The 24,590-nt window shown below is 39.9% G+C and overlaps 2 protein-coding genes across 4 annotated transcripts in view; both read left to right on the top strand.

Moving 5' to 3' along the window:
• The window catches only part of ITGA6 (integrin subunit alpha 6), a 79,457-nt gene extending 66,203 nt beyond the window's left edge, over positions 1-13,254 (top strand). For 2 of the 3 annotated variants that reach the window (XM_050751321.1, XM_050751323.1), the window contains 2 exons: positions 4,901-5,026; positions 11,073-13,254. In XM_050751321.1, the coding sequence (XP_050607278.1) occupies positions 4,901-5,026; positions 11,073-11,234 (288 nt within the window). In that variant the 3' untranslated portion in view covers positions 11,235-13,254. Of the gene's footprint in view, positions 1-4,900; positions 5,027-8,677; positions 8,805-11,072 lie in introns of those variants that run through there. The other variant, XM_050751322.1, reaches the window with a different exon arrangement.
• Positions 1-24,590, top strand: part of MAP3K20 (mitogen-activated protein kinase kinase kinase 20) — a 763,073-nt gene that overhangs the window by 868 nt on the left and 737,615 nt on the right. The gene's annotated exons all lie outside the window — the stretch shown is intronic.

Raw genomic sequence — 24,590 nt, 5'->3', positions numbered from 1 at the left:
AGCTGGGACCACAGGCATGCCACCACAGTTTTTTATATAGCCAGAGTCTCACCATGTTGCTCGGGCTGGTCTTTAACTCCTGGGCTCAAGCAATCCGACTGCCTCAGCCTCCCAAAATGCTAGGATCATAGGTGTGAGCCACTGCACCCAGCCTCAGGATACATGTGCCTGAGAAAAATGCTGTACTGGGAAAGCTGCTGGGATAAATGGTATCAACCAGCACTGCCCCGGTCTCTCCAGGACATATCAACAGGCATCATAAGGGACTTTCAGATAAACCACACCTTCCCTAAGGATCTTTTCTCTGCATCTATAAAGGCAGCAGGTATAGCTTTCTATAACTGTAAATCAGCAACTCTGAAAACCACTGAGATTTCAGAGCTAGACAGAGAACACTTCAGAGGGAAGGGACGGGACTAACATTAATGAAGCCTTAATAAAATGTCTACAACTTACTAGATACTTTATACTGTATCATTTAAACTTCAGAAGAATGCCAAGGGTAGACATTGTACTCATTTTACAAATAAGGAAGCAGACTCAGAGAGGGGATATAATTTGAGACCCTTGATTGAAACCCATAATTGTCTGACTTCAGGGCTTCTGTTCTTTGACTTTGTGACACTTGGTCCCCAAATCTCAAATTTAGATAAGAAAACTGAATCCAAGGAAAGATATCTCCCCCTCAGGGTCACTCTACCAGCAAGTAGAGCTGAGACCAGACCTTGGGTCTGATGTCTCCTCTTCGAGTGCTCTCTTCTGGAAGGTGATGGAACTGGGGGCCCCGGTATCCAGTCTAATGACTGGGTCACAAATGAAAATGAGGTTATCTTGGGCATTTTATGTTCTTAGAGCTTGGAGAACTCATGCCTCCCAATGGGAATTGATGTCTTCACAAATTGGTAGATTTGTGAATGGGTTACTGGTCTCATATCTAGAACCCATGTCTTTTGAAAATTGAGACATTTTCTTAACTTCTAGTCTTCTGATACCTTTTCTGTTTTCTGAAATACAATAGCTCAGATGTCATATCTGCACATTTCTTTAGTAGTTTAAGCTGTAGTTTTTCTGGGCTTGAAGATCTGAGCTTAATTTGGCTTAAGAAAGCAAAAAAAAAAAAACAAACTTTGTTTCTTTAAAACCCAACCAATTTCAAGAGTTTTGTGTTTACCTTTTAATAAAACACAGTTAAACTTTGGGAGCCCAAGGCAGGCGGATTGCTTGAGCCCAGGAGTTGGAGACCAGCCTGGGTAACATAGCAAAACCCCATCTCTACAAAAAAAATACAAAAATTAGCCAGGTGGGGTGGCACATGCCTGTATTCCCAGCTACTTGGAAGGTTGAGGTAAGAGGATCACCTCAGCTCAGGAAGTCGAGGCTGCAGTGAGCCAAGATTGCGCCACTACACTCCAGCCAGGACAACAGAATGAGACCCTGTCTCAACACAAACAATAAAAAACACTTTTAAATTAGGATACTATTATAATGAAGTCAGGGAGAGCAGAAGTCACATAATTGAGCCAGGTAAGCCATGCTATATTTTAGCATCAATTAAATTAAATCCATCTTGTTAATAAACACCTATGAAAGGCACATGTATGCCTTCCCTGTGCTAAATGCTAGAGATGCCAAGTTGGGTAAGATACAGTGTCAATTGTTAAGAATGTCATGCTGTAGGAGACATAACCAGGAAAACATTGTCAAATTAGCCAAGGAAGTTGAGGTGGATTGTTTATTGGTTGTATTTATATGTCCCCATTTATCCCTAAAGGAGCAAGTAGAGAGTATCCAAGCTGTCAAATATATTTTTTAAATGACCATAAAAAGTGTGTAATTCTTCAGGGGAATAAGATTTTCCCTTTTGGCTCTAAATTCAGAGAACTTAAGATATGGATCCTTTTATAAGATGGCTTCTTATATGAGAAACACCAAGAGTGAATGATGTCCTTAATAGATAGTTTTGTAAAAGATACAAAACTATCTTTTGTTTTCATTGGGTGACTTCCTGTACTGAAGTTCAGTGAGAATAGTGGGTGGTACATTACAGAGTAATTTAGAGAAGGTATTTTGGCAGTTGACAAGCTAATGTGGTCTAAGCCTGCCCACTGGTAATCAAATTTAATGCATCAACAGAGCTTATATCTCTCTTCCCCTTATGGGCACATGGTGGATGAGCTTTACAGGTGTGTGTCATCCCCATGGAAATAACTACATTGTAATGAAACCAAAGGTAAGAAATTCTTTTTGGAGTTGTAAAGTTCTACAGTAGTTTCTACTCACCTATTCATCAGTAACAGTTGGTGTGACAAGACAGAACAGGGCTTGGAGCTCTAGGAATCACAGCCTGCCCTGTCTCCCATCTTTGGTCACCTGGCTCTATGGCCAGCTGCCCCTTGTTCTCAATCCCAGCTGGAGAATGACTGTCATACCAAAAACAAAAACAAAAAACAAAAAAACCTTCAGTTGACAGTTTAAGCAAACAACCAATAAAATCTTCCTGAATGGCCTCTCACCCTCCAGAACCACAGAGCACATCTGCCCTTTAAATATGTACCCAACCCAGTCCCTGACTTTGGTGCTCAGTCTTTGATGCCCAGTGAGTTGTTTAACAACATGTGGAAGTTCTGCTGTGAATGGTGCCAGGCCTGGGGCTTAGAGCTTCAGCTGGATTCTCATCCACCCTGCCACTTCAGGCTGCAAAATCAAAAAGTACTTTGCTCATTTGTTACAATGTTGGATCCCAACCATTTATGGGGGTGGCTTTCCCCTATGTCAGCTGTTTTAAAGACACTTGTGCATAGTGTCATTATAATAAAGCTGATTGCCCTTGCTGAAGACCAGTTTCCACTCTCCACTTCCAGATTTCCTGGAACTTATTCTTACAAATGAGGATGGTCCTTTCACATGACCACCTTGCCCTAAGGACACACTGTATGCTTTCCTTGTGTTAGATAATAGGGCAACAAAGTTAAACAAGATACAGTTTAGGCTAATTGAAATCATCTATTTGGTTTATTTCATTGTAGTCAGCTTACCAACCACATAACTATTCTATTGCTTCACTGGTCTGTTGCTGTTTCTTCTTCCCTTCTTTGTGGATGTCCCTGTGCTGAACCCAGTAACCCCTTCTCTGTCAGGCGAGGGAAGCAGAGGGGAAGTGAGCCACGAGGCCACCTTGGGGCTCAGAGCTTGTAGAAAACCTCACTTAGAGCATAACAGGAAACATGGTGGCTCATAAAGGTGTGTTATGCCTGCCTGTTACCGTCAGTATAATTGGCTAGATCTCAAGATGTGGTTGCTGTCTATTGAATGTTTAAAGAAAAGCAGTTTTACTGCTTTTAAGTATTTTCTGTAAGTCAGGTGAGGTTGAGAAACTGTTTCCTAGAAGTGGAAAGGGAAGTACTTTGATGAGAGATTTTTTAAAGAACACCACCACTGCATAGAAGTATTAAAGCACAGTGTAGACATAGCAGCATCCAGGGTTCAATACGGACATAGAATATTTGACTGAAAATGCTCCTCAGAAGTTAAATGCTCCCCCTGAGTTTTGTTTCCCTTTATTTTACATTCTGTTAATTCAGAAATATCAGAAACTTCAAACCAGTAGATCTCTAATCAGTGTCGTTTACAAAATCATGTTCACAGTAATCACCAGGTCTTTAGCATGCTTGGAAAAATAGTTCCTGGTATCACAAAAGTTCATTTGCATTCTACACCCATGTAACTGAGTTGTTGGAATTGCCAGAAGCAGCTTTTTAGGTTTCTGAGTAAACACTATTTCTATTTAATTGGTATTTGCAAACTATCCTATGTTTAGAGTTTAAGCTTCTCAGCAGCAGCAGCAACTTAAGCGCTAAGCTGCCTCTGAGTGGGTCCAGGGTCTAGTTTGTTCATATACCTTTTTATAGAAGATGGCACCAAGCCATTTCAGGAAATGTTACTGTTTATGAAGGTCTTTAGTGTGATATCCTAAGAAAAAGGTAAAATGGTGTCCATCAGTCATGCAGCCCCATCCCTACTCTTGTATTTCGCAACATCTTTAAAGTTTGAATGAGGAAATGTTGGCTACTTGTGCCTAAACTGGCCCTTTTCTTTCCATTGCTGAAAATTAATTAAAAGAAAGTATAGGCCAGGTGAGGTGGCTTATACTTATGATCCCCGCACTTTGGGAGGTCAAAGCAGGAATCACTTGAAGCCAGCACTTTGTGACCAACCCGAGCAAAACAGCGAGGTTTTGTCTCAACAAAACATTTAAAAAAAAATTAGCTGTGCATGGTGGCATGCGCCTGTAGTCCCAGCTACTTGGGAGGCTGAGGTGGGAGCATCACTTGAGCCTGGGAGGTTGAGGCTGCAGTGACCTATGGTCACACCACTTGCACTCCAACCTAGGCAACAGAGTGAGAGTGAGACCCTGTCTCAAAAAAAAAACAAAAAAAACACAGGTATTATTCTTCTCAAGAAGATACTAGGTTAGATAGATGGAACAGATTGGCTGTTAGATCTGTTTAATTGGGGATCTTTTTGAGAGGAATTTCTTTAGATAGATACACAGACTGGCTGTGTATTGATAATTGCTGCAACAGGATGATGAATACATAAGGGTTCATTATACAGTTGTTTTGATAACAAAATAATGTTTTTTAAAGATAAATTAACAAAAAGTAACCACTTTGTCAGAATACAACCCAGCATTTTCAAGATTCTGGGGAAAGATCTTCAAGCAATGTCTCTTGAAGCAATATTTTGTTAAGAGAAAGGATCTTGCATCAGAAAGTCATCTCATCCATTCACAGGCTGCACTGTCCAAAATATAATTCAAAAGCAGAATTAGAACCATAAACTCCTGGTGTGAACTCTTGCCGCTGTGTGTAGTAATGCTGCTTTCTTTTCTGCCCTATAGGTTCGTGTGACTGTGTTTCCCTCAAAGACTGTAGCTCAGTATTCAGGAGTACCTTGGTGGATCATCCTAGTGGCTGTTCTCGCTGGGATTTTGATGCTTGCTTTGTTAGTGTTTATACTATGGAAGGTAAGTCATATCTGGCATTTGAATTTCATAACAAACTTTATTTCATGTTTGAACAAATGGGAATCAGCACTGGTAGTATGTTTTCTTTTTCATTGCTTCCTTTTTTCTAACATTATGAAACTCTTTTGACATAGCAAATTTGAGGAAAATTTTTCCATGAACACCTGTATTTTTACCGATTATTTTGTATTTAAAGTTATTATTTGTACATAATGAGTTTCTTAAATGAATGTTGGTGTCTCTCACACATAATTTAGCATGTTTAGCAAATAACAAATTTAGATTTTATTACTTTAGCATTTTCTTCACCTAAGATTGAAGCCTGGATCTAAGCCAAATTGTTAGGGTGTCGTAATAATCTGAATCTGTATCCCTGCTAATTTCAATTTCTGTGAAGAATGTTCATAGCAGCCATTGGAGTTGGTTATGCTTACAGCTAGATTTGGAGTAGAAAAGTATGACATGAATGAATAACTCTATCTCAAGGGGGGTCATTATAGCATGTATCAAACATAAGGAAGGTCTAGGTTTGATATGATTTTCCTCATTAGAATTTGGCCCTTTGACTGTAAATAAAATGTAATATCTTCCCCTGATTCTACCTGTGAAGAATCTACATTATGAAAAACTGCATATGAGATGGATACAAACTCTTAATGCCCAAAGATTACAACTTAAAAATTTTAGATTATTCCCAGTGAGTGATAGAGGCTTACAGTCCCTTATCTGCAATTCCAAAAAGCTCTGAAACCTTGAGGTGTATAATGACTTTTATTTGGCAATAAAACCTGACATGATGTAAAGAGAGGCTACTTCGAAGTCTTTATCCTATGATTAATTTCACTGCAGGAATATTAACATTTTGATTATAGCAGCATTAGGTATGCAGTGCATTACTCTTTTTAAAGGACAAAAATTTTGGATTCTCAAACATGTCTGGTCTGGAGGGTTCTGTATGAACCAGCAACCCCCTAGGATCAAACTATCCTTTTCTTTTCGCTGGATCCAAAAATATAATACATAAGGGTTCAAAATAGTCTTGCAAATATTGAGCATCTGTTTTTGCTTTTTTTTTCCGACTGACTTTTGCCAATTTGAGATAATTTTCTGATGTCTTCTAGACATGGGATTGAAGCTTGGTATCTGCTCATGACAAAACTCCTCCTGGTAGGGAGTTTCAGCCAGTTTTACCTCTAATGTTTACCTCGGGCAGTAGGTTCCTCTGGCAAACATAGCCAGTCAATATAAAAATTTTTTTCAAGGAGATGCCTTGAAGAAAAAAAAAATTTTTTTTGAGGCAGGGTCTCACTCTTGTCACCCAGGCTGGATTGCAGTGGCATGATCATGGCTCACTGCAGCCTTGACCTCCTGGGCTCAAGCATTCCTCCCACCTCGGCCTCCTGAGTAGCTGGGACTACATGCCACCACATCTAGCAAGTTTTAAAATTTTTTTTATAAAGATAAGGCCTTGCTGTGTTGCCTAGGCTGGTCTTCAACTCCTGGGCTCAAGCAATCCTCCTGCCTTGGCCTTCCAAATTGTTGTAATTACAGATGTGAGCCATTGCACCTGGCCTTGAAAATTATTTTGATATTAAAAGCTGAAGTTGGGGTTTGATATTTGAGGATGATATTGTGTTTTCTGGAAGAGGTCATAGGATGGTCTTTTTCAGAGCATTGGCAGCCTTTAATGAGAGTGAGACAGCAGTGGATTTAAAGTTAAGAAACCTAAGCTGTATATGATCTTGGTCAAATCATTCCATCTCCCTGGGGCCTCTGTTTTGCCTCGTCTGTTAAATAAATTGATTAGATTAGATGACTTCATTATTTTGGGAGTTTTTATTTTGTTTTTGTTTTTTGAAGCTCTGAAGTATCCAGGCTGTCAAGGGGACTCTAAAATACAGACAACTTATACAACCCCACATGAGAAGCATTTTTATTACTTTATACTTCTATTCAACTGAATTATTTAGTATGTTAAAGTCATAGGATTTTAGGGTCAGAACTACAGTTCAATGGCCCTTAAATTGGATTTTGTATATCCATGTAGAGGGCAAAGCTAAACTTAGACAGATGGAGATCCCTACTTCAACCACAGTAGTTCAGATTGTATCCATTTTAAATATCAGGATTCTGTACAGGATTTTGTTTGCAGAAAAAAAAATAAAGGTCCCTTGGGCTGGTCTAATCACCTTCATTTTGCTAACAAAAGATGCTCATGACCAAGAATATTAAGAATGTTGCCAACTGGGCACAGTGGCTCACTCCTGTAATCCCAGCACTTTGAGAGGCCATGGCGGGCGGATCACGAGGTCAGGAGTTTGAGACCATCCTGGCTAACACGGTGATACCCCATCTTTACTAAATATACAAAAAATTAGCCGGGCGTGGTGGCGGGTGCCTGTAGTCCCAGCTACTGAGGAGGTTGAGGCAGGAGCATGATGTGAACCCAACCCAGGAGGCGGTGCTTGCAGTGAGCTGAGATCATGCCACTGCTCTCCAGCCTGGGCAACAGAGCGAGACTCCGTCTCCAAAAAAAAGAATGTTGCCAATGGAGGCAGGACCAGGCCTCTTGGTTCCTGGTTCATTCTTCCCACCCTGTTTACTAGCACATATTATTGAAAGCTGCCCAACAAAACTCTGTACTGATGGAAATGTTCTGGAGCTGCAGCATCCAATATGGTAGCCGTTAGTCATGTGTGGCTGTTAAGCACGTGGAATATGGCTGGTTCAATTGAGGCATAGTTTTAAATGTAATTTAAATTAATTTCAATCTGAATAGCCTCATGGAGCCAGCAGCTCCCATATATTGTACAAAGTGAATCTAGGCTTTTACCTTCATGAGTTGCTGGACTAGGAAGCAGTTTTTCAGGAGATTTTATTTGACCAGGTTAAATTTTATAAAAGACAGTTCCATGGCCTTATGAACTAGATAAAATAGGAAAAGTTCTCTATCACTGAATGAAGGAAATTATAGTAGAAAGTGGAATTATACTTTTATACTCATTTAGAGTGACTTAACTTGAGGAGCATGGGGTCCCTACCATTTAAGGGTTATATATGGTGCTCAGAGTTTGGGAAAATGACAGCAATCATTCTTTCATGATGGTGTATTCGAATTTGTATTGTGATTCACCCCACAGATCCAAAGGCCTCAAGTAAATGGCATTTGTTCCATAAAATTTACTGTAAAAGGCAGAAAAATAACCACAGTATATCTATATTTTATTTGGATTTGTGCTAACTTTTACTTAGAGAATTTATTTTCTAACCTTTGTCTCAAACTGCCAAAGTCAGTCTTTTGCCTCTTTTGGAGTTCATATTCTCCTGCAGGAAGAAACTACCCAAAGCTACAATCAGCAGTGTATACATGTTTTCCCTATTAGAATGATTTTTGTCCTCAGGATTTCTGTCACAAAGGGAAAAAAAAAATCAATGAGCTGGCTAGTGTCATCCATATAAATATTTGACCAGAGATGTATGGTGAAGGGTGTATTGAATGTGACAATGAAACAATGCAGTGGCTGTTCACTGTTGGTTGACTAAAAGTGGTCTGTTTATAAACAAGCCACAAGTAGCAGATTAAAATCTGAGATGTTCTGTTGTTTAGTTCTTAAAACTGTAAAATTGACTAAATACCTTGCTTCCTTGTAGTGTGGTTTCTTCAAGAGAAATAAGAAAGATCATTATGATGCCACATATCACAAGGCTGAGATCCATGCTCAGCCATCTGATAAAGAGAGGCTTACTTCTGATGCATAGTATTGATCTACTTCTGTAATTGGTAATTGATCAATGTTTTTTAATTGCTAGCTGTGGGACCCGCTATGGTTGTGGTAGCTAACTTTAAGAACAACAGCTTGCTGTGTGTGTCCCATTAACAGATGTTTCCAAATGTTCACACTGGCTTGCCTTGCTTGGATTTGTTTTATTTCACTTGAAAGCTCCTTTTTTTTTTTTAAATGCACAAAGAATTTTTCGTTGCAGGTGAGTTATTTTATGTTGTTGTTAAACATTACCCACAGCAATGAAGAAAATTGCAATCTTTGTACACACACACACGAGGCTTTTAGCCCTTCATAGTAGCCCAGTTTGCCACGTGTTATTAATTCGGTATGTAGCATCCTACTAGGGAATTCAAAGATGCATAAGAAATTGCTCCAGATTTCTTGTTCATTTTGGAATTTCCCACAGATAGAAGCTGTGTCGACTGCCTAATTAACCTGTTGCATGTTGGAAATGTGTTTCTCTTGGTTGAGGCTTCCTCACTGTCATCCTTTCGTTTTCTTTGCTATAAAGTGATGGGGAAGGCTTGGAATGCTTTTTACTGTTGCTCAGGAATCGTTTTCTGCTAGCTAAGCATGCAGCTTCCATTTCCTGCGTATCTCCTACAGGTCAAAGACCATTACAACAAACTATGGTTATCAGCATGACGGGCTTTATGGCCAACTTCAGAAGATGATCCTCTACCAAAGTTACCTTCTATCTACCAAATTCTAGTACAAAAAAATGCCCTGAAAAGTTTTTATTGTAATATGTTGTGATGGAGTTTGACCATATTTCATGTATCCAGACATTTTATTCAACCTTGGGTCTCATTGATTTTAAATTCAAGTTTCTCTTATTTGTAAATCTATGGAAATAGGAATTGCTGGTGATTCCTTTCACCATTTATGTGGGCATAAATCTGAGATGTTCTGTTGTTTAATTCTTATACACAAGACTGTAAAATTCTTGTGTATAAAATTTTACACAAAATTTTATAGGACAGAATTACTCCTGTAAGCCTTTCCATGGCACTATCACAGTGAATCACAACATTGCCATTTCAGCTTAACAGATCACCTTTAATTTCCCTCTTTGTTTAAATGGGGTAGGCAGCAGTCATATTTTGTAACAGATAGGTACTTTGGCTTTTTTTTTTTTTTGCACAGAATAATAAATAAATCCATGTAGAAATGACCTGGAACAAAACATCTTGGTCCATTTTGCCTACTGATTTAGTGATAACTATGCATATAATTTTATCTTGCTCCATGGCATTTTTATAACATCATTCAGCGTAAATGTCCTGTTATTGTTGATGTCACATAATAAACACATTAATCAACCATTCTATTAATAACTATTCCTCATTCTTCAAAACTGCATTTTAGTCAAACACACCTTTTTTGAAAGTAAATATATTTCATTAAATGTTTTCATTTCATGAAAAGTAATATATTTCATTAAAAATTTAATCTCAATTTTTTTCAGATATATTCAGTAAAAATATACTTTGGATCAGATTGAATATTAAATGATATATATACACACATATACACATTAACAATTTAAAGAAGAAAAATTAGGGAGTGCTTTGAAATTCAGTGTAGTGATACACTTCTCAAGTCCTATGCAGCATATGATTTTTATTGTAGGAAACAGTCACTATGTGATTTATTAATGAAATAGCTTAATTAGAAGCACAATAGCAAATCCAGGCAACATAAATTACATCCTAGTTAATGAGAGCAGTGATACGTGTACTAGAGCCTCAGAGGAGAAAAAAAGATTATTAAATTGACCTGCTGGAACTCTGGCATATTCAAATAATAATTAGTAAAATACTTGTGACATGATTTGCATTTTATTAGTGGGAGAGGGGCATGAAATAATCTTTGGTTTATGCCTTTTAAAAATTATTCTTAAAATGATATTCTAATCTGATAATTAGATCTTTTACATATAGTGATTATTTTAAAATATGGAAGCACTGTTTTCATAGTCTTAAATTGTTAGTAAAGAGGTAGCCTACATTTTGTTATAAAATGTAAAGAGAAGATGAAAATGGACTTTTCTTCCAGTTTTACAGCTGTTCTCTTCCGTTGATCCCCACTGGCTGTTCTTTCATTTCAACCTCTCAGTTCTTTCTTAAAAGAAAACCATGTCTTTTTCCCCATAGTCCAGAGGTAGACATAGCTGAACAGAAAGCTTAGACATTCCCATTTAGTGCACTTGCTTCTTTGTGAGATTAATTGGTTTCTCTTTCTCTTTCCCTCTTCTCCAGTGTGGATTCTTCAAACGCTCTAGGTACGATGACAGTGTTCCCCGATACCATGCTGTAAGGATCCGGAAAGAAGAGCGAGAGATCAAAGATGAAAAGTATATTGATAACCTTGAAAAAAAACAGTGGATCACAAAGTGGAACGAAAATGAAAGCTACTCATAGTGGGGGGCCTAAAAAAAAAAAAAGCTTCACAGTACCCAAACTGCTTTTTCCAACTCAGAAATTCAATTTGGATTTAAAAGCCTGCTCAATCCCTGAGGACTGATTTCAGAGTGACTACACACAGTACGAACCTACAGTTTTAACTGTGGATATTGTTACGTAGCCTAAGGCTCCTGTTTTGCACAGCCAAATTTACAACTGTTGAAATGGATTATTCTTTAACTGCCTTAATTTAACTTTCTGGGTTGCCTTTGTTTTTGGCATGGCTGACTTACATGTGTTGGGGAAGGGCCTGCCTAGTTGCACTCGGGTGACATCCTCCCGATAGTGCAGGTGAGTGTAGGTGCCTCCTCAGCTACACTAACAGAGTGGCCGTCCTAACCTCGGGACTGCTGCGCAGACATCCATCACGTTAGCTGTCACACATCACAAGACTATGCCATTGGGGTAGTTGTGTTTCAATGGAAAGTGCTGTCTTAAACTAAATGTGCAATAGAAGGTGATGTTGCCATCCTGCCATCTTTTCCCATTTCCTAGCTGTGTGAATACCTGCTCACGTCAAATGCATACAGGTTTCATTCTCCCGTTCACTAAAACACACAGGTGCAACAGACTTGAATGCTAGTTATACTTATTTGTATATGGTATTTATTTTTTCTTTTCTTTACAAACCATTTTGTTATTGACTAACAGGCCAAAGAGTCTCCAGTTTACCCTTCAGGTTGGTTTAATCAGCATTAGAGTATGGGAGGTCATCACGTTGACCTAAATTATTTACTACAAAAAGAAAATCTTTATAAATGTACCAGAGTTGTTTTAATAACTTATCTATAAATTATAACCTCTCCTTCATGACAACCTCCACCCCACAACCCAAAAGGTTTAAGAAACAGAATTATAACTGTAAAGATGTTTAATTATTTCAGGCATTGGATATTTTTTAGTTTAGAAGCCTGCGTAATGTTTCTGGATTTCATATTGTAACATTCAGGAATTCTTGGAGAAAATGGGTTTATTCACTGAACTCTAGTGCAGTACTGCTGCAAATACTGTATGTTCAGGACTTGAAAGAAATGGTGAATGCCTATGGTGGATCCAAACCGATCCAGTATAAGACTACTGAATCTGCTACCAAAACAGTGATTCCAGTCAGAGCATCGTGGCTTTTACATTGTTAAATGTTATTGGAACCATTTAATCAGTGAGTCGATATTCCATTTTTTATTTTGTTTCCTCCCCTATCTGTAATCCCAAAATTACTTTGGGACTAATTTAACCAGAACTTTGAATTGTGTTTTTAATTGTAAAAATGGCAGGGGGTGGAATTATCACTCTATACATTCGATATGAAACCTGATTTTTTTTTTTAATTACCATGCTTCACAATGTTAAGTTATATGGGGAGCAACGGCAAACAGGTGCTAATTTGTTTTGGATATAGTATAAACAGTGTCTGTCTTTTGAAAGAACAGAACACAGTTGTAGTGCCACTGTTTTGGGGGGCTTTTTTCTTTTCAGAAATCTTAAACCTTAAGAAACTAAGGACATTGTTTTGGTTATACTTTGGAATTCTTATTCACAAAATATATTTTGTTTACAAAAATGTCTGTAAATAAAGTCTCAGTTTCTTGCTTGGGGAACTTGTGTCCCTAATGTGTTTAGATTGCTAAGGAGCTGATATTTTGACAGTTTTTAGACCTGTGTTATTTAAAAAAAAAAAGTCCCAAAAAGGGTGTTGGGAGGGTGGTTCAACAAAGAAACAAAGATGTTATGGTGTTCAAATTTATAGTTGTTAAAAATGTCATCTCAAGTCAAGTCACTGGTCTGTTTGCATTTGATACATTTTTATACTAACTAGCATTGTAAAATTATTTCATGATTAGAAATTACCTGTGGATATTTGTATAAAAGTGTGAAATAAATTTTTTATAAAAGTGTTCATTGTTTCATAACAAGCATTGTATATGTGAAGCAAACTCTAAAATTATAAATGACAACCCGAATTGTCTATTTCATCAAACCAAAGTTCAGTGTTTTTATTTTTGGTGTCTCATGTAATCTCAGATCAGCCAAAGATATTAATGCCAAAGCAAATGGGACTGAGGGTTTTTTCTTTTCACTGTTTAGTTGATCCTCAAGTCTTTAATTTTCCTTATGATTAAAAGAAACCTACAGGTATTTAACAACCTACAAATTGGGAGTTGTCTTTGGATTGAATGTTCCACTTCACTGCCTGTCCTTGTAAGGATAGGGAATTACTTAGCAATGATAACCTGGCATTAAAGTTCTGATGGCTAAGCTGCTTCCTTCTTAGAACACGTTTTGGATGTGGGAGCAGGCTAGCTGTGACATGTGTCATATTAATCACCAGGACTGGTTTGGCAGAATCAACTAGTCAGAAAATATTTTCTTTAGCAAAAGATCTTAGATTTGTGTTTTATGAAACTTCTCTAGCTGGATTATCACAACCTAATACAAGAAAATATATATATATGTGTGTGTGTGTGTGTGTATATATATATATATATATATAAAATGCCTAGACAATATAGCATGCCCTGGCCTGAATAAATGTCCAAGATATTAGGTAATAGCTTTCTACTATACTTGGCATTACATAAAATTTTGGCCCTCTTGTTTCTTTGAAGATCAAACAAGTGTTACCACCCAAAGAAATGTGATTGGCACTTCTTAATGATTTGGGCAGGTGGCTGTGAACCTTTTTAGCCTCAGTTCACATATTGGATATACCCAGATTAAATCACTACAATAATATGTAATCATCATAACCTCATAGAGCCTATCAGTAGCTGTGGTTTGACTAGGGCTATGGCATAAATGACAGTCTGTAAGTCACGGCCCATCCAGTCACAGTGCCTGTGATTCCAGCACTTCCCCTCCCTCTCAAAAAATACAGGAACGTCTACCAGCAATTGTATTATTACAGGGTTATCCTTGGATCTATTTGGATTCACAGAGGAATCATTGCAAACACTGATACTTCATTATTGATTGCAAATTAGTTGCTGCAAATTCAGTGTGTCATGCATAGTTACGGTTTATGCTTTTCCCTGGTGGCTGAGAATATTCTAGCATGTGGTGTTGACATAAATGGGGAATGCTTTAAAGATAGTCCAGACTGCCAGCTGTGGTGGCTCATGCCTGTAATCCCAGCACTCTGGGAGGCTGAGGTTCCTTGAGACCACAAGTTGAGACCAGCTTGGACAACATGGCAAGACCCCCATCTCTACAAGAAATTTAAAAATTAGCCGGGTATGGTGGTGTACACCTGTAGTCCTTGCTACTTGGGAGGCTGTGGTGGGAAGATCACTTGAGCCTAGGAGTTTGAGGCTGCAGTGAGCTATGATTGTGCCACTGCACTCTGGCCTGGGCAACAGAATGAGAACCTATCTCTAAAAAAATTGTCCAAACCAGGGAAGTAAGGATAAGATCAAGCCTTCTACTCTAAACGAAAACATCTTAATGAGAAACTGGTCTCTAGTACACTATCCCACAAAAGGACAATGTGGGAAGACAAACTGGGATTGAAAGACTTGTTTTCAAGGAGGGAAAGAGATGGTCAGTGGTTGGGTTCCACATAAGTACATCCACAAGGCTGCAAAAACAGAAATGTGGAAGAGTTGTTTGATCAACTTGGGTAGCATAAAGTAAGTGATTACAGGCAGTTCCTCAAGACCAAAGGACAGGGTCCGACCACTTGGAATGAGGAAAAGGTGAGGGTCAAAGAGGTGAAGAAAATTAACTTCAGAATGATTTCAAAAGAGTGGTTATTGCATGCTAGTGGGCATCTGTTCTTCCCGTAGTTTCTGATTACAGTTAGTAGCCAATAAGTGCTTTTTCTCTCCTGTACCTTAAACCGGTTTTGCCAGCTCCAAAAGGCATCTCATCCAGCTGTTGGAAGGTGGGAGAGCTGTACACTAGGAGCTGAGGCCAGGTCTATGGAGGTGCTACCAACAGACCTCATCTAGGAGGAAAATCATGACGGGATTCATAGCCAAATCCTCTTGACTCAGGGTAAATGAACTGTAAAACACAAGCCAGAGGAAGGAAACTGATGTGGTCCAGTGCAAGGGTGGACCAGACACCACAAAGGGCAAAACTAACCAGTAATGGTTGATGATTACACCGGAGTTGAGGGAATCAAGTGGTCAAGTGCAATTTTTGTAGCAGTCAGCAAAGTGTAAGTGCCTCAATCTTCTCTTCCCCTGTAGCCATCTCCCAGTTAGGCTGCCTGTGCTGGGGTCATGGAAACAGTTCCACGCTAGGAGAGGTCAGATAAATTTCTTACTCTTCAGCCTTCTAGAACATGTGCCAAAAATCTCAAGAAACTACAGGGTCAGAATGTGCTACCTTTGTTATCTCAAAAACCAGCAATTAAGTTTTCAACAACCAGTAAGTGGATTTAAGTGAGTGTTCTGTTAAGATTCTGTCATTGTGAGAGGGATGTGATTTAATCATTATTTTCCAGTTGGAAGTAAACAGATGTTTACAGATGTTAAATTAGGCTCTGGGGATATACATAAGACACTGGCTCTGACCTTTTATAGGAAGCTTATAATCTAAAACTACAGATGGTATTGACAAGCATAAGTGAATTCACTTTTTATAGGTAGCAGAATTTAAAACCTTGAGTTAATATATCAATGATTGACACATAAATTCAATACCTGGCCGGGCGTGGTGGCTCACGCCTGTAATCCTAGCACTTTGGGAGGCCAAGGCAGGCAGATCACATGAGGTCAGGAGTTCAAGACCAGCCTGACTGACATCGTGAAACCCGTTTCTACTAAATACAAAAAATTAGCCGGGTGTGGTGGTGGCACATGCCTCTAATCCCAGCTACTTGGGACGCTGAGGCAGGAGAATCACTTGAACTGGGAGGCAGAGGTTGCAGTGAGCCAAGATTGTGCCACTGCACTCCAGCCTGGGCAACAAGAGCAAAACTCTGTCTCAAAAAAAAAGAAAAAGTCAATACCTGACGCTTTGTGGGTGGAACTTGCCCCTAGAACAACCCCATTCCCAGAAAATTTAGAGTCCTTCTCAACCAAAGAAATACATATTTCTTAAAATCCTGATGGCTAGACAATCTGCCACACTGACTACATGAGAATCTGAGTGCGAGACCTAGGAATTAGCACTGCTTAAAGCTCCCCAGCTGACCTGTAAAGTGCAGCCAGGGTTGAGAACTGCTTTAGAGATTATTGGATGTTGTGAATATTTATCAAAATAATATGCTCACTGTGTGAAATGCCTCATTCCTGTTTGTGGTACTTCCACTGCACCAGTAACAGGAGCTGAGAAGCTAGAGATGCATTTGCTATAGGCAGGGAGGCAGCTGAGCAGTGCATAAGGGCATGGCTCTGGAGCCATGCTGCAGGTGTGAATTAGCTTCACCTCTTAGAACATAACCTTGGGTGGGTTACTGATATCTCTGTGCCCAGTTTCTCGGCCTATGAAATAAGATTGGTTACAGTACTCAGAGGTTCTTTTTTTTTGAAATGTAGTTTTACTCTTGTTGCCCAGACTGGAGTGCAATGGCGTGATCTTGGCTCAGTGTAACCTCTGCCTTCTGGGTTCAAGTGATTCTCCTGTATCAGCCTCCCGAATAACTGGGATTATAGGCGCCTGCCACCATGCGTGGCTAATTTTTTGTGTTTTTAGTAGAGATGGGGTTTTGCCACGTTGGCCAGGCTGGTCTCGAACTCCTGACCTCAGGTGATCCACCCCTGTTTGGTATCCCAAAGTGCTGGGATTACAGGTGTGAGCCACTGCACCCAGCCCAGAGGTTCTTGTAAAGAGGAAACTGGACCATCTGGAAGTGCTTATTAAATGTTAGTTACTTTTATATTTACCCTTGTTTATTATATAGAACTATAAAATGTTAAAATGGGAAGGAAGCATGGAAATCTAGTTTTACTTCCTCATTTCACAGATGGGGAGATAGTTTATTTTTATTGTCACAGGAACCTTTTGTCTCCTCATTCTTCAGTGTCTACCAACTTAAGTCTTATTAGTGGGTGTTAAAACTACAAAAAAAAAAAAAAGGTGAACTAACTCTTTAAAGTCCTTATTAACATAGATCATTTTGAATAACAAGAGTGACCTTATTTCTATGTTAAATTCTGTTTCTGCCCTTAATACAGTGACCATAATGCTGTCTTTGGTTGGGGTCAGAAAAACGACATGTTAAGATAATGAAAAAAGCATCTTGAAATTGCTAGGTACTGATTCTTTGTGTTGTTTTCTCCCCAACATGAAAGAGTGTGAAAAGACAGATTCTCTCTGTGAACCTTTTCTCAGAGTTCTTTATACACCATTGATTTCTTTGGTTTCCTTTAGTGGGAAGGCAAGCCGCAGTTTTACTGCTTATTACCTTTACTGCTGTGCAGAAGAGGAAATGCTCACAGAGCTCATCTTGCACCTCAGTTACACCATGTGTGTTAAGACCAGAATTCGTTACTGGAAGAACAGATTTGAAAACTCCTGCCTCCCACATGTCACAATAATGCATGGACTGAAAGACTATGTAAAGGCAAAAAACATATATATACATGCATTCTTCCCTAGGAAGACTGGGGGACTACCTGATGCCAAGGTGTCCTCAAATTGCTGATGGAACTGAAGTTCTGGGGTTCCTACGTAACTGAGGAAGTCACTGGTGGTCAGGAAATCTCAATTAGAGAAGTTAAGTGCAGTCTTTCTCAAAATTTAACATGCCTAAGACTCACCTGAAGATCTTGTTAAGATTCAGGTTCTGATTTAAACAGTCTGGGAAAGAGCCTGAGCGTCTACATTTCTAACAAGCTCCAGGTGCTACAATACTACTGATCTATGGATTATTCTTTGGGTATCAAGGGTCTCTAGAGTCAGTCTTTATTCAAGTCCCTACTGTGTCACTTTTTACTGTATGACCTGGGCAAGTTTAAATGCCTGATGCTTTAATTCCTTCACCTGTAAAATGGTATAAGTAAGATTATAACCTAGGCTGCCAAGGAATATACACCAACTTATATACCTCTCCACAACTTCCAAATCCCTAACATGCTCAAATGTGTGAATAAAGACTGACTGGGGTGCAGTTAAGTCTTTGGTTTATGTAAATATATAGCTTTCACTGTCTTGACAGGATAGCTGACGTTTATTGTAGGCTACTCTTATAGGCCATACTTTTAAGATTCCTGCCCTGTGAGAAGTAAAATCCCATGACAGTGAATAGCATTACAACGGAATGGGAAACAATGTGCCAGTTCTAGTAGCTGACCCATAGAAGCAGTAACATGTTGATCTGGTTATAAAGACTTCTCTAAATCAGTAACAAAACAAAAACATTGAAAAGGTTCAGGCTGACTCAAAGAGAAGCTTTTGCAATTTGACATTTCCTTTCTCAAGCAGCAATTATTCAGTGTTTCTTTGCCTGTGCCCACCACGATCAACCCAAGTACTCATGCCAGAAAACAAACACACATAAATTAATAAAACTCCTAAAGCCACTGTGATACGTATCTGTGGAACGGCTTGCTCTATTCCACACTTTTTCTAGTTGGAAGGGCTGAGGGGCTAAAAATACCTTCCCAGACTCCCTTGCAGCTAGGGTTGTACATATGAATTAATTTATTTAGAGACAGGGTCTCATTTAGTAGCCCAGGCTGGAGTGTAGTGGTGCAACCTTGGCTCACTGCAACCTCTGCCTCCTGAGTTCTAGTGATTCTCTCACCTCAGCCTCCCAAGTGGCAAGTAGCTGCAATTACAGGCACCCACCACCCCACACGGCCATCTTTGTATTTTTAGTAGAGATGGGAGTTTCAGCATGTTGGCCAAGCTGGTCTCAAAGTCCTGACCTCAAGTGATCTGCCTGCCATAGCCTCCCAAAGTGCTGGGATTACAACAGTGAGCCACTGCACCCGGCTGAAATAAATTTAATTCTATGACTTGCATACCTGTTCACTTGAGATCTGAAAGATGGACTCATGGTGGCTGTTTCTCCTAGCAAGCATGGCATGGAGCCCCACGATTCAATGTTGAGTGTCTTCCAGCTTTCTGAGCCATCATCAGAGAAGGCTTGTGACCTCTTGATTCCGTTTTCCTGACCTTGGATTACAACTTCAAGTATCTGCCTTCAATCCTATTTTGAAAAATAAAAATGAAATCCTAAGCCCCCCAACCAAATAAATGGACCCCCTCTTTCCCATAGGGACCCCAGAGTAATTTCGAAAACGCTCTGAGTTTAAGGGATGCTGCATCTCCCTTTTGTGGTTTTGACACAACTGACCAGCATTCCTTCTTGATAAGAGACCACTGAAGTAGCTCTGGCTAGTCTACATGTGACTCATGAAGGGGCATGAAGCTCCATTGCATATGTGTACATTTCTCCTTTTGTAAATATTCATGATTCTTATTGCTGGCCACTCTGTTCAGCATAGACTACTGTTCCCTTTGCCTCTCCCTCAAAGTATCTGTTTCTAGCTCCTGGCCAGAGGCTATCCTTCCCAGTGTCAGAATGGTCACCCTGCCAGCTGCAAGCTTTTATGAAAAATAAAGCTCTCCTTTCCAAATTTATAAGCTTTGTAACCAACCAATGGGTTCTTGCCTACTGCCCAGATAGAGCCCAATTTATCAAGACAGGGGATTACAATAGAGAAAGAGTTTAATGCATGCCTGTGGGGATTCAATCAGGATAGTGGGGAAAGATGCATAAGCTCTCTTGGAAGAGAGATGGCAAACCTTCTTGGAAGGCCTGGGAGAGATGCATAAGCTCCAGTAATAAACTTGGCTGAAGGCAGCCTTGTCCCCCTTAAGTAAATTAAAGTAGAAACAAAGGAATGTGGGGAGTTTATCTAACTACCTTGTTTATTCATGCAGTCCTAAGACTAACCTTTGATTTACCATGGGTGCTTAACTCCTTTCTACTCAGGAGGTCCACAATGTCAATTACCCTTCAGTGGTGTTTACTCATGACCTTTGTCAATTTACTGAATAAATGCAAGTCTGGCTGACTGATTGATCAAGGACGCAGTTGCAACTGTTTACAGCACTCTGCTTGGAATCTGTAAGCAGCCTGTATGCTCAGCTGGACTGGCAAAGCAGAATATCTGTGTGTCAGTGTACTTTATTCATCCGTTGTTGGGTCTGATGCCCCGTGTGGGGATTGCTGCGAAGGGAGCGCGACGGACTCCCAGAAATGAAGGTGGAGAGGACGGCGTGGTCAAGTCAGTAAAACAGTTAGTCATTGGTGCCCGCTTGGGATTACCAAGTTTGGTGGGGGATTGTTCAGGCTGAGATTTCATCATGGGACAACAGTTATCAGTTCAACAGAGACAGTATATAAAAGTGTTGAAACAGTTACTTAAGGCTAGGGGAGCATCAGTTTTGTAGGCTCAATTAAGAGACCTAATGCAAACTGTTGTCTCACTTAATCCATGGTTCCCAGAAGGACCGCTAAATGTAGACGTCTGGCAAGAAGTGGAGAGAAATCTTAAACAACGTTATGCACAAAGGCAAAGCGTCCCAGGAACAGCTTTTAACACTATGGGGTTTAATTAGAGCAGCCCTGGTTCTGTTATACACGGAAGAGCCTAAAAAGGGGAAGGAGGAAGAACCATCTTATCGCCTCCTCTCCCCTCAGCCCTGATATCACCAGGCCAAAATAACAAAGAGGAAACAGAGGTTGTGCCTGAGCCACCTCCTCCAATAGATAAGAAAAAGAAAAAGAAAAAGAAAAAAGCTGTGAAACCCTGTCTTAAGCAGGCAGCATTAAAAGGGGAGCTCTTAACCTGCCCAGAAATGCAAAATCAGCAAGGCAATCAGGTACCTAAAGAGTTGTTTAAAAAAAAAAAAAAACATTAGAGGCTAAAGCCAGGCGGTCAAGCGAGCAGTAAGCAGAAGGAGAGGCTCAGCAGCAAGGAAGTTCGCGAAACCAGAGCCAGCAAGTGCTCCTGGGAACTCTGTCCACACGGAGGCAGCGACAACAAAGAGCCAGGCCTAGCACTCCGAAGTTAGCCTGTTAGGGAGAGGCCAGGAAGCGCACGCGGGAAAGTCGGCCCAGTGGGCAATAGCCACCTGGCAGCAAGGGTAGGAAGTGTCACACGCGAAAAGCGGCCCAAGAAAAAGCAGTGCCTTTGCAAGCGCAAGGCAGCCGCCACCCCAGGACCCGCCTGATCAGCTCTCCAGCTCTGCAGGTGGCCCATGGCAAAATTTCATGTGCTCCTTGTAGACGAGAGACATCCCAAATTATAATTCTATGCTAAGATTTAAGTAAAATTTCAGAATTTGAAAAACCTCTTCTGATAATGCCCACTGTTACCTCTCTTTTACCCCTAAGGTGACTCTCTCCAAATCCAATTTAAGTAAAACAGTAACCTCTAAAGGGAGAGAAGTTACCAACGGTCCTTAGTTAAGGAGCAATTAAAGCAAACTTTACTCCAGAAAAAACAAAAAACAAAAAACTTCCTGATTACAAGGTTATTCATTTTATGGATAATATTCTACTAACAGCCCTTGGAATTGGCCCATTTTCGTCATTCCCAAAAAGTCTGGGAAATGAAGACTTTTGCATTACTTACATGCCATTAATGCTAATTTACAGCCTATGGGACCCCTTCAACAGGGCCACTCATCCCCCATGGCGATTCCTCAAGATTGACCTATAATCATTATTGACTTAGAAGATTTTTATCAATTCCTCTAGCAGAACAGGACAGATAAAAATTTGCGTTTACAATACCAGCTATCAATAATGAAAAGCCAGCTTGTCAATTTCATTGGAAAGTGCTTCCTCCAGGAATGCTAAACAGTCCTACCATGTGTCAGTATCATGTAAATCAAGCTTTGCTCCCTAGTAGAAAAGAATTTCCTGATTGCAAGATTATTCATTTTATGGATGATATTCATGATATTCTACTAGCAGCCCGAACAGAGCCAATACTTTTACATTTATATTCCTCTGTCATAAAGAATTCAGAGCTAAGAGGTTAAATCATTGCACCTAAGAAAGTACAAATGTCCTCTCCTTGGAAATATCTTGGGTACATACTAACTTCCTGGTCAGTAAGACCTCAAAAGGTTAAATTAAATACTAGCAACTTATACGCCTTAAATGATTATCAGAAATTATTGGGTGATATTACCTAGCTCCACCCCACTTTGAGGATTCCTACTGATTAACTACAAAATCTGTTTTCTATCTTAAAGGGCAATCCGGCCCTGGATTCTCCCAGATAGTTAACCCCTGCAGAAAAAAGGGAAACTGAGAAAATAGAGCACGCCATCTCTCAGAGGCAGCTAGATTGCATTGATCCATAGTATTCAATTCAGTTGTTTATTTTTCCCACCAAACACCCCCCTACAGGGTTAATAGGACAGATAACCCCAGGGCTATGCTTTCTAGAATGGGTTTTTTGCTCACATACCAGGACTAAAACACTATCTCCGTATATTCATCAATTCAGGCTGTAAATTATGCAATCAGTTGCTAGGTTATGACCCTGATGTCATCAGCATTCCTTTAAGCAAAAAGCAGTGCGAATCAGTATTGTCCTTATCGACAGATCTGCAAATAGTTTTCTCTGATTATATAGGACAAATAGAACACATGCTTCCTGCTGATAAACAACTTCATTTCTTATCTCATACGCAGGTAATATTACCCACAAAAATAGTTCACTCCCCCATACCTAATGCTCTAACAGTGTTCACTGATGGGTTTGGTAAACATGGAAAAGCGGCAGCCTTGTGGAGACTACACAATTCAATCACTCGATCTGGGTTTACTAGCAATCAGAGAGCTGACATTGGGGCTCTGATACTTCCACGGCCTTGGAAACTTTTTCCACTCAGCCCATAAATATTTTAAGTGACTCGGCTTACTCAGTATATTTGCTACAAAATCTTGAAACAGCTTTAATTAAGTCCACTCTGGAGCCAGCCCTGTGTGCTCTTTTTCTCTGACTTCAGCAATTGCTAGATCAGCATACACACCCTCTTTTTATTACACACATTCGAGCCCACAGCTCTCTGCCTGGCTCATTGGCTTATGGCAATGAACAAGCAGACCTTCAGGTTATAACATCACTGCTTGAGCAAGCCACCCAATCGCATCAATTTTTCCACCAAAATTACGGAAACTTATCTAAAGAATTTCAACATATACAAAGGCTGGCTAAACAAATTATCCTACAATGCCCAGATTGCCAGCTCACAGGCACATCCCCTCCTTCCACAGGTATTAACCCTAGAGGACTAGAACCTAACCAGTTATGACAAACAGATGTTACACACGTCCCTAACTTTGGAAAACTTAGATACGTACATGCATCTGTTGATACTAACACCCATCTAATTAGTGTACATGCCCTTCCTGGAGAGTCTATTCGGTATGTCATTAAACATCGTCTTTTAAGTTTTGCATTTATGGGATGGCCCACAAAAATTAAAATGGATAATGGTCCAGCTTATGCCAGTTCACAATTTCAACAATTTTGTCACATGTGGAATATCCAACATTCCACAGGGATCCCATATAACCCCCAAGGATAAGCAATAGAACGTGCCCACTCTTAAAAGTATGCTCAAAAAAACAGGAAAGAAGGAGTATGGGTAAAAGACCCTGCAACACTATTGGCACAAGCCTTATTTACCCTTAACTTTTTAAATTTAGATGACAAATTTCAATCAGCTGTAGAAAAGCACGTTGCTAAAACCTCTCAAGGCATAAAACCTGCAGTTTGATGGAAAGATGTAAATAGTAATGTGGTCCAAATGAATTATTAACATGGGGAAGACAGTATGCTTGTGTTCACACCCCCTCAGGTCCTCTTTGGATTCCAGCATGACACATCAAACCATACCATGGCATGGCTAGGACCCAACCCGGTACCAGAAATGAAAGAGTTAACCCTACAAGACCCACAGACCCAGAAGATGCGGCTTCCGTGGATGACACAAGCCCCAGATGTTACCTGGGGGATGCTGAAGAGGACAACTCAGGAGGCTGAACAAATGCTCCAGACACAGACAGCATTTACTCCAGATAATTTGTTTCTTGCTATGCTTTCCGTTGTACATTGCAACTCACGTAGGGTATTAATCCTTTTTATGCTCTCGCTTTGTTTGCAACCTGTACCTGCTACACTCTTTTGGGCTCGTATCTTAGACCTGCCTTTCTTTTGCCCTGTCACCTGGGCAGACACTCCCTTCCCAGCCTTTAATAATGTGACTACTTGGCTAGGAGGGATAGATTTACTCCCAGTGGGGTCCCTCAATAATGGCACACATTGGACTAAAGTGCCAAATAACACTACATAACACTCCACTATCCTCCCACTGTGTGTAAGTTATAAA

This window comes from Macaca thibetana, chromosome 12, assembly GCF_024542745.1.
Source record: "Macaca thibetana thibetana isolate TM-01 chromosome 12, ASM2454274v1, whole genome shotgun sequence".
NCBI lineage: Eukaryota > Metazoa > Chordata > Mammalia > Primates > Cercopithecidae > Macaca > Macaca thibetana.
Note: the sequence above shows the minus strand (reverse complement) of the source record. Positions and strands in the feature narration are given on the sequence as shown.